General features: G+C 42.3%; 1 protein-coding gene across 1 annotated transcript in view; it reads left to right on the forward strand.

Annotated features, from left to right (window-relative positions):
• Window positions 1-10,366, forward strand: part of CSNK1G1 (casein kinase 1 gamma 1) — a 194,086-nt gene extending 183,720 nt beyond the window's left edge. The window contains exons 11-13 of the mRNA XM_007957864.1: window positions 2,365-2,471; window positions 6,027-6,050; window positions 10,312-10,366. Coding sequence (XP_007956055.1) covers window positions 2,365-2,471; window positions 6,027-6,050; window positions 10,312-10,366 — 186 coding nt within the window. The remainder of the gene's footprint in view (window positions 1-2,364; window positions 2,472-6,026; window positions 6,051-10,311) is intronic.
• The last annotated feature ends 881 nt before the right edge of the window (window positions 10,367-11,247 follow it).

An 11,247-nucleotide genomic window follows, 5' to 3' on the forward strand; every position in this document is an offset into this window, starting at 1 on the left:
CTGTCTCCTTTTTTGGTATTTTCATGCAGATTCTTCTGCTAGTTGGGGTTTAGTCCACTTCTATATCCTTCCCTTCAAGGCTCAGGGGTCCAGGATTATCCTCTGTGTCTGTGTTAATTGGTTTCCCTTTTCTTTGTTGAAGAGGGTCTGTGCGGTCTTTCTGCCTAGTCCGCCATCTTGCCAGAACTCAATAATAGATTTTTTAAGTCAGTCTTTTTTGAAGAGTCCAGGCTGGTTGGACTCTATAGAGTGTCCCACATTTTTTATTTGTCTAATGTTTTTTCTCTTCATGATTAGATTCAGATAATACATTTTTTTGGCAAGAATACTAGGTAGATAATATTGTATGCTACCTATCATATCATGTCAGGAGATAAGATTTTGGTTAGGTTGCTCTACGAATCAGTAATGCTAAACTTGATCACTGGGAGCTTTGGTAGCATAGTGGCTAAGGCACTTGACTGCTAACCAGAAGGCTGGCAGTTCAAACCCACCAGCCACTCCTAGGAAGGATGATGGGGCAATCTACTTCCGTAGTGATACTGCCTCGGAAACCCAAGGAGGGGTTGCTGTGAGTCAGGTCAACTCGACAGCACATAACAACGACAACAACGAACTTGATCACTAGCAGAAATTTGGGTCTTCCTTGAGCAAGTCCAGATTTAATGTTGTAGGTTTAATTCACTAACTATACAGCATTATTTTAATTTTTTATAATGTCTTATTATTTGTAAGAACAATAAATATTGCCAGCATAGAAATAATTGTGGATATAGACTACCAGTAAGTAATATTCACCTGTCTACTTTGATTAAATACTTTCCCTCTTTATGATTGTTAAGGAAATTTTTGCAAATTAACTACTGGTGTCAACCCAAGGTATTGAGGCAGATAAAAATAAGCAAGGATTTATGGAGAATAATAGTAATAGGAACATTTATTGAGCCTTTTCCATGTACCAAGCATTGGAATAAGCACTTTCTTTGGATTATTTGCATAGTAACCCAATTAGGTAAGCACCATTATTTCCCCATTTTACAGATTAGGAAGCTCAGGCACAGAAAGATTGAGGATCATACCCAAGGACCCACAGCAAGTAAGTGGTGAAGCTGGGGTTCATACCCAGGGCTGACTCACTCTAGAGCCCAGTTCGTATTTACTATAGTGTTCTGCTTTCATTGTTATGCTCCAGGTATTGTACCATATACTATCTCTTTTATACATTTTCTCATATAATTCTCACATCAACCTGTAAAAAAACATTCTCAAATAAATGAAGTACTTACCTAGGGGCATATGATATCCAAACTGTTTACCCTATTTTGTGGTTCTCTCCCATGTTTCAGCCAAGGTCTTTAACAGCAGAGTGGTTTGTTAAGGGGGGTCCCTTTTCCCACTCCCCAGCACCCACATAAACAGGAATCATGTGCTGGAAATGAAACCAGGTGGCAGAAGCAGCTACATAAGCAAGAGAAGCCTGATTGGGTCCACATGAACCAGATGACAGGAATGAGAGCCTTCAGTTACAGTTTGGGGACCATCAGTGAGAAGTGGGATGACACTGAACCTGAAATAAAGGTTGTTGAAATAAGACTGGTCTTTCAAGTCAAAGCATTTCCTTACCATCCCCCCTCTCACCACAGAGATTATGGCAGTCTTGTTATTTGAGTACCTTCAAACCAGTGGTCAAAGCCTTGAAGAAATTTCTGAAGGAAAGTGTGATTGTTTATAGTTTCTGGTGCTCAGTATCAATTTACTTTTTAGATTTTTTTTTTAACATGATAAAATGAGAGAAATAGAATTTACCTAGTATGTTTAAGGGAGCAAAGTAACCTTTAAAGTGAGCTGTGCAGTTACTTTTACATTAATAAAGAGCTATTTGCATTTTTGCAGTGTGAAAGATTCTACATGTTTAGGGCATACTTCCCTCATTTAAGTCCATCAGACCCTAACTCTACACCTTGGTTAAGTCATTTTTGAGCATTTCCATCTATCAAAAGATAGTAATATGACTTATTTTACAGAGTTTTTGTGAGGATTAAATTCATATACATGCGTATGCACACATAGTGTAGCCCAGTGTCTGACACAGAGTAGGCACTCAATGTAGAAGATATTATTATCATTATATGATTACATCTTTGATGATAGTTTCCTCACATGTTGTGGTTCTGGTGGCCTGGTTGTAATACACCTTCCCAGAATTAGGATAGCTGGCCCCTCTATCCAGGAAAACAAACATTCTAGACTCTACCTGGCTAGATCTTCAACTGGACACCAGGTCTCCCTTAGTGACCCTCTCTTACACTGGCAAGAGGCTCCTTATTACTATGGTACCTATCATACTCTGTCTTTCTGTTTCAGGTGGTTAGCTCGACCAATGGAGAGCTGAATGTCGATGACCCCACAGGAGCCCACTCCAATGCACCAATCACAGCTCACGCTGAGGTGGAGGTAGTGGAGGAAGCTAAGTACGTTCATCTTTCAAGGGGGCTCTTGTGTCATGGGTTGAATTTTCTCTGTCATTTCCTCTCTGTGTGCTTTCCATCTCAGACTGAATTCCTCATGCTTGTGTCCGCAGATTCATTTTTTTGGCCCTCTTATTTTTTGCATGGAATTGTAAGGCTGCTGCTGCCCTTCTTTAGCTGTGAATTCCAGGAGAATAGTTGTATTTTTATAGTCTACATGGCACAAAAGACTTGTTGTTGTTGTTATGTGCCGTCGAGTAGGACTCGACTCATAGTGGCCCTTCCTTTGGTTTCCGAGGTGGTATCACTACAGAAGTAGATTGCCCAACTTTACTTTTGAGGAGTGGCTGGTGGGTTTGAACCACCAGCCTTCTGGTTAGCAGTCAAGTGCCTTACGCACTACGCTATCAGAGCTTCCACAAAAGATGTAGTGAACTAAAAGAATTGTATTGTACGAGATACAACAGATGGTAACCATAAGCCTCTCAGAGCCCCGAAGCTTCTTCCTCCCTATGGGGTATAGAGAAAAATCTGCTTATCTAAACCGTGGGCCATGGTTAGCAGCATTCGATTTCTGGTTTTTAGCTAATAACTCTGGGTGTATATTACTGGAACAAGGATTTCAGAACCATTTTGTTCTCTCAAATGATTCTTGATTGAGGGAGATTCAAGTAAGTCAGGCAAGAAAAATCATCTCTGAACCTGTGAATGAAAAAGTCTTTGGGAAGGAAAGGAAGTCATAATGATCCCAAGAGAATGAGGAGGTTACCCTCACACCCTTTTCTGCTTCATTTGCATGTGTGTGTCTTGCCCTGCCCATACCAGCGGCTCTTTGGTGCTCTCTGCATGGTCTGTGTTTAAACTCTTAGAATCTGGGGTAGAAAGTGAAGCAACTGCCAATTCTGCTGCAAAGGCAGCTTTTCTATCACAGATTTCCCTTTTTTGCCCATGCCAAACTTAGGGCCAGATTTAACTCCAAGAAGACATCCAATAAGGAGATAGGTCCTTCACAAGTCAGAAGTTGTTGCCAGCTCAACGATGAATGACCTTTCTTTTGAATCCTTTGAGAATATTCAGGATATACTGGTGTCATATTCTCTGAAACAGGCAACATATTTGTAAGGATATTGTTTCCTTTGTGGTCTCTTGAACCCTCAGATAGCCTAAATACAAGTCAGACCGAGCTACACCTCTGGGTGTAAAATAGTGAGAAGCCAACCATGACCTGCATTCTTTCTCTTTCCAGATGTGTGGTTGTCACCTGTCCCACTCCCCTGATCTCCTGCATGTCTATTGATGAACTCACTTGGTGTTCAAGTGGTCTGTTCTTTGTAAAGCCGGACTTGAGCATTCCTACCTAGTAGATAAAAAGTGCCCCAGGATGACTTGGACTCTCCTGTCCAGTGCCTGCTGACTGTAGGCAGCTTCAGATGCTGCTTTTCTGGTTTATATAAGGCACCAGAGAGGGAGGAGGGGGAAGGTTTATACCAGAGAAGACCATTTTTAGTAAGAAAACATGTGCCCTCTTCTTAGGGACTCTCGAGTTTTTAATAGTACTCACAGTTTTTCAGTTTTCATGACAAAACTGCATAAACAATACAGTACTTCCACCCGCTAGGTTCTCAACCTTGGCTGCATTTGAGAAATAAATGCACCTGAGGCATCTTAGAAAATACAGGCACCTGATAAATAATCAATCTTAATCCTGGCCTCAGAGATTCAAAGTTAATTTATCTGAGATGTGGTCCAAGCACTGCATTTTTAAAAGTTGAGGTGATTTCTGTCTGTATCCAAGGTTGGGAACCACTGCACTAAATGTAGTCTTATCCAGACATTGTCTGGGCTTTCCCCACCCTGACTCCACTCCCAGTTTACCTTTGTGGCTGATATTTTGAAGGCTAGAAGTTTAGCTCTGGATTTAATAAGATGCTTTGAATACCAAGATTGAATGGGCTTTAGTCTTATAATATGCCCTGGACAGGTTTATCTTTTGAACCCATTCATCTCATTTCATTTTGGTAAATGTGTGCTCTAATTGTATATGTGAATGTGGTGTTTGTGTCTTTTGTGTAAGATAGGAGGCCATTTACACAAGTAGATTTAAGTCTGGTATATACTGTTCTGGAATTATCTTAAGCCCTAGGATATAAGGGCAGTTTAAAGTCTTGCCACTTAGCAGAAAGGGCCACTATGCCTCTTTGCCAACTAGCCCTAGGTTTGAGACTTCTGAGAAGTGTGGAAACCAGAATGGAGCAATTATATTTGACCAAAAGTTACCCAAAAGTTCATGGCTTGGGGCATTTTATGTGCTAATTTCCCTAGTGCTTTCAAGAGCAACCAATTCATCTTGCCCAGGGGACTGTTAGGGCACAACCATGTGTTATTTCTCTTGGCTTTCTGTAGGGGCAGGGGGAGGGAGTTGCCATGTGTCTACCTGCTTGATCATTTTTATGGGAAGAAGTCACAGCTAGAGAAGCACAAGACATCCCAAACAACTTTTCATTGCACGCAGCTGTGATGCCATTTGTCCATGCAGCCTGCTTGTGGGGAAAAGGGCATTTTTGCCTATATTGAGCCTCAGCTCAGGGACTTGAGAAACTATGTGAAGCCTCCAAGCTTTTGATTTTGAGTTTCTCATCCAGCTTGTTCTGTATAGAGGAGAGAGGAACAATAGGGTCTTGCTTTTTATTCTGTGTACAAAATGAACGTCTGACTTTCCTTTTTCATTAGCTACAGGACACTTGTCCTTGTTTAAGTATGATTGGAAGGGTAGTGAGGGTAGGGAGCTTTTTGGTTGATTTTTTTTCTTACAGTAATAACACAAGGAATTTTTGGTTATCCACTGATGTTGGCTATAACTTAGCAAATAAGGACTTAATTTCTCTAGAGAATTAATAAAATGGGATTTAGGTACTTCTCTGATAGTTTTACCTTAATTCATAGCAGCAAGCCACTTACCTCCAGTTCATCTCCTAATAAGATAAAGTGAATGTTTCTTAAGCCTTTTCTCCTCTGAAGAGGAAGAGCTAACTGCTGGTTGCTTTGATCAGGCATGCTGGACTTGTACAGGGGTTGAGGACTTGTCTCTCCTTCAGAATAGTTGGGAAGCTAACTTGACATTGTACAGTAAGACTTCATGTGAGAACCAAAATAGCTCAGTCTCAGTGGCTGACTGGGCTCTTACAGACATGGTCATTTGTTGTCTTCCCTGCTACTTTCCTAGAAACTGCCTAGGAAAGCCCATACTGGGACCCCCACCAATTCTCTATTTTGCCTTAGCCTTCACTGAGATCCAGCCCCCAACTTTGAGACTTCTGTCAGGCTCCTGCCCACTCTAATTTAGAGTGGGGACCAAGTAGCCCCACTTTAGAGCAGGTCCAAGGGAGGCCTCCTCACCCCCCCACACCCCACACCCCAACAGAGGAAGAAACTAAACATAGACACGTACTGCATGTTTGCATGGCTCACAGGGAGTCGCTTCCATCTCACCTCTGTGGACTAATATCTCTCTCTTTCTCTCTCTTCCTTTCTGTGTTTTTCTCTTTACACACTCTGTAGCTGCCTGAAAATGCTCAACTTGTGGTGAGTCCCTCTCTCCAGTCCACATGCAAGGGGAGCGGACCAGACTAGGCTGGGAGTGGCAAACCAAACAAAATGCCTTAGGAACACTGAATGGCTTACATGTGCCACCTTGTGCTATAACCACCCAGACTGGGGAACTAGATCCACAAGGTGGGAATGGGGCAGGCTTATATCCAGGAATTAATCTTTTCCTTCTTGCCTTTCAAACCTACCTCATCACTGCCTTCTCCTGCCAAAACAATATCCCACCCCAAGGTTTTCTCTTTATTTTTAGCTGAGTGAGTTGTCTCCCAAATCAATATGACCAGATAATATTGGAAGGAAAGGTACAGAAGTGAGAACAAGGCTATTCTATTAGTTGTTTAGATTCTTACTCACAGCCCCAAGGACAGTGTTGTTGCCGTATCTCCTGTGGCTTGGTCTTTAACCTGGAAATTGTCTGCTTTGGGGAAAATCAGTGACTTTTCTTTATGATTCATCTGTAGAGTATGATTCCTCCCTCCCTCCTATAAAGAGAAAGCTCCTTCTTGGGGGAGAGATGGACATTTTGTTGTTGCTGCTATTGTGGGGCTTTTTTGGTATTTTTATTTTTATTTTTATTTTAATTCCTTACAAGTGATTAGTGGGCCAAGGGTTAACTCAGCTAATGACATATTGGACCTTGTATTTTCCACTTCTGGAAAAGTCTCCTCAAAATCATTCTTAGAAACAAGATGGGCCATGTAGAAGTGGGAAACCCTTCTGAATCCATGTGTGGTGAGGAACATTCCTCTGTAAGACAGGGAGCCATCCCCAACTCTCTTCATGGACACTGCCTGTGACCTTCCAGTTCCTAACCTTGCTGGTCTGTTGCAGCTGAAGTTGTAACTCCACATTGTCTGTGTGCATAGGGTGGTATTCTACACAGTGGTAATAGGCTGTCAGACTCTATGACTACTTTGTTTTACTTTGTTTCTACTTATTTTCAGTAACTTGGTTGGGCGCTGATTTCTCAACCCTAACCAAATTGCCTAGAAGGGCTTCCCTAGGGACAGGGATTATTGACAGTAACAAACGGATTTTATAGAGATAGGACTTTGTAATCATAGGGTATCAAGGAGTACATTTGGCCTATTCATTTAGCAAACATTTGTCTGTGTAATCTGACATTGTCATGGTCTGTTTTTTCTTCTGAGGCATCAGTCACATGATCTTGAATTAGTCCATAAGTCCTTAAGGACTGTGCTCATCCAACTCTATGCTTGGAACTCTGAGGGGTCCCAAAGCCTAGACCCTGCCCCCAAAGAGCTTAGGTAACATCTAGCTAGAGAAGATAAAATATACACAGACACAAAAGGACAGGAAGTTCTCCAGACACTTAAATTTTTGTCCCTCAGGAGGCTAAGGGAATGAGAGGTTATTTGGACAGGACCAGTCAAGGAAGGCTTCATGGGTACTGTGGGACTTGAGCCAGGTATTAAAACAAAGAAAGAGTGTACAAATATGGCAAGGAAGGGGAATAAAGCAGGAGAATAACTGAGTGGGGAGCATCCAGGATATAGTAAGAGAGCAGTGTGGAAAAAGTAATGGCTTAGAGACCTGAGGGAAGAGCACCTACTGGCTTGTGAGTAAGGAGACTGGACCAATTCAGACTCTAACATGTTAAGAAATCGGATCATCCAATCAATCAAGGAATCCACTGGAATAAAACCTAAGACACAAGATGGGCTTATCACCTATCTTCATTCTCTTGTGAAAGTAGGCCATCTCTATGGAGTCAGTGATTGGCTTTGGTCTAGGTCTAGTAGTCACCACAGAAACCAAAGAGTTGAAGAGCAGCACATTGTGGGACCTGCTTCCTGGTGGGTAGAATTTTAAAAGCTTCTTTACTGATCATACTTTAACTTTAGTAACTAAAAGAAATTAAGGGCTCTAAATTTAAAATATTCCAGCTCCTCTAAACCACAGCTTGCACTCTCCTTCAGGCAGGTAAATTCAGCATTGCACATCAGGTTATGATTGGTTTATAAGTAGGCATTAATTCTTTTCTTTTCTTTTTTTTTTTATTGTGATTTGGGTGAAAGCTTACAGAGCAAATTCACCCTTCATACAGCAGTTCACATACACTTTGTCTCATGACATCAACTACAATTTAGCCCAATGCAATAGCTCCCCTCCCACTTCCTCCTGATAGCTCCTCCTCTCTGTGTCCATCCCTCCATGTACTCCTGCCCCCTGAGCTGTCTCCCTGTGTAAACACCCCCTCTTTCTTCCATGACTGTTCTCTCCAAGGAGTGTATCTACCTCAGGTAAATGTTAAACTCATATAAGTAGGCATTAATTCTCAGGGCTTGCCTTTGGGGGGGTGGTTTATGATAGAGAAGTCATTATATAGTTTGAAGTGGGTCTAAACAGTATTTCACTTTTTTAAATTGCTCATATTTAAAAACACAAAATCATTATCTTAGCACCGTGCTAAGGAATTCACCTGCTGCTTAAAAAGAAAGAAAATGAATAGAAATTTACTAAAATGTTACCGATCCCTCTGAAAATCATAGTAAACAGGGAACAGGTAAGTCTATTAAAATATTTGTGCCCCCATGATATTTAATTTACCATAATATCAATTTCAGGACATTAAACTTGGAAATGTCCATTTTCTAAAACATACGTTTCCAGAAATACTTTTTTTTTTCCCCCCCTTAAATCCTTCCCCGGAGATTCCATTGAGGACTGTTTTAAATAATTAAGTGTTGGCCCTTATATAAAAGAATTTTTTGAGTCTCAAAATATATATGACACTTTGTTTAGTGAATATATTCATACCCGTTAATAGTACATTAACAAACATCATTGATACTCTTAGAGAAAATCTTTTGTAAATCTCTTTTTATGAAACTACTATTTCTGAAATTTCTATGTTTGACTCAATTCACATAGGGGTAAAGCCCATCATTGTCTTTATAAATTTCTATTTCTGCATTCTAAGAAACTTTCTTTGAATTTTTAATAACTAGTCCATTTGGGTGTAGGAATACAAAGGTATCTGACTAAAAAGAGAATCTAGCTACAATGGAGAACTTAGAGGTGTGGGAAGTAAGCAGCATTTCTTTATTTCCATATGGCTATTGCTGGCATTAAACCTGGTCAGATAAGCCTAGGAGATTCAAAGGTAGTTTCCTCGGAAAAGTTTTTCCTTCAAGCGTTCAGCAAGTCTGAGTTACACCTCCAACTTTATTCCACTCCATCACTGGCATCTTTGACTCATCTGCCACCTTCTGCCCCTCCATTCTCATTTCCCATATGTCAGCTTCCTGGAAAGGATACTTGTTTTGTACCATCCATGCCACAACCCTCATCAACCCCTTGTGGACTCATCACTTCCTGAGCAAGTGTGATGCTCTCTGTTCAAAGATAGGAGTGAGGAGGGGATAGGGCTCAGGTCAAAGGATGTACCTAAGCTGTGGCTATTCCCCGGGAGGCAGCACTGGATGGCTTATGAAGGAAGCAGGCCCCATCCTCCACCCTAAACAGGACCAGTTCTTAAACCAGTTGGGCATGACAGCAGCAGTATCAGGAAGCTAGGTTGATTGGTGGGTGCTCTGCAACAAGAGAGCTTCCTAATGATTAGTTCCTGGGCTGTGGGTTGCTCCCCTCTAAATGAAGAATGGACTGTCCTGATTTTTGTTGGGAGATTTGGGCTCATAGGTCCTGTTGAAGTCAGGGTTTCTCTTGTCTACTCCAGGTAGTGGGATGGGGATGGGGAAGGAATGCTTAATCCTTCATTGTTAGGATCTTGAGATTCTCCCAGAGTTCCAAGCATCATGCTATCTATGAGATTTCTTTGCCTTTAGCCTCTCTACCTGCTAGCCATGGAATTGGATTAGATAATTGTGCCCTCTATATCAGGGGTGCAGACTATTTTTCTTGCCGCCTTTGTGACTTTTAACTTTAGTTCTAGACAAAGATGAGGCATTTGGGTTGAGTGTTAGAAAATAAATCTTCATCCTCCTTCCAGAGATGCCTGTTTTGGCCCTGCTTAGCCTGCAGTGTTTTGTTCATTAGGTTGAGGAGCTTCAGATGGAGATGAAGCAGCTAGTCCTTTGGCTTTCCTGGCAGACACTGCCCACTGCCTCCCGTGTGCTCACTGTGGATGGTGGGCGGTCCTGTGGGTGGGTGCTAGGGGAGAATCTCATCCTATACAGTAAGTAGAAACAGGCAGAGGTCTGCTGGAAGCTGCAGGCGCCCCCCACACTGACTTGTGGTTTTCCTTATGCTCCAGGTGCTGCTGTTTCTTTAAGAGGAAAAGGAAGAAGACTGCTCAGCGCCACAAGTGACCAGTGCCTCCCAGGAGTCCTCAGACCCTGGGGACGCTGACTTGATTGCACCTGCAGCTCCTGCCATTTCTCATTGGAAGGGACTCCTCTGTGGGGGAGGGTGGAGATCCAAACCAAAAAGAAGAAAACAGATACCCCAGAAGGAGCCAGTGTGGGCAGCCAGGGCCCAGTGGGTCAGTTGGCATGCCCCTTGCCTGAGGCTCTGAGCAGGTCCCAGAGCTGCTGCTCCACCACTGCTTGCCCTTGGGGTTGCCTGGTTGACTCTCCTTCCCATTGTTTACAGTGAAGGTGTCATTCACAAAAACTCAAGGACTACTAGTCTCTTCCCTCCCCTTAATTTGCTCCTGGTTCTTGCCTACCCTCAACCCTCTCCAGCATAAAAGCTAGGGAACAAGAGCTTTGTCTGCTGAAGGAGCTCTGGAGGCTGAGGTGTAGGCAAGAAGGTAAGATGAAGATGGAAGACCTGGGCTGGAGAAGAACCTTCTCCTGCTACCAGGTACCCGGTATGTCTGGCAGTGTGGCTTCCTCTCCCTCTGTGCCTGTGCAGCCTTCGTCCCCAGCTGGTCACGGAGTACACGTTCCTTCCTTCCTCCCTCCTTCCTGTGAAGTTACACTGTAGGACACAAGCTGTGAGAAATCTGCAGTCTACTGTCCCTGTGCATTGGCATTCTTAGCTTTCTTGACAAGTGAACTCTGTTCTTGAGACAGTAATAGGACAATGCAAATTGGTCTGAGCAAAGAAAAAAAAAACTGACTTTATTGCACTTTTAGTTTTTGTTTTGTTTTGTTTTTAAACAGAAAATATGACAGATGCATATTGTGTCTGGTTATATTGGGGTTTTACTTTTTCTGTTTTGAAGGGGATGGGGCCACCTAAGCCA

Source organism: Orycteropus afer, unplaced genomic scaffold (assembly GCF_000298275.1).
Source record: "Orycteropus afer afer isolate SDZICR_OR568_19922 unplaced genomic scaffold, OryAfe1.0 scaffold00015, whole genome shotgun sequence".
Lineage (NCBI taxonomy): Eukaryota > Metazoa > Chordata > Mammalia > Tubulidentata > Orycteropodidae > Orycteropus > Orycteropus afer.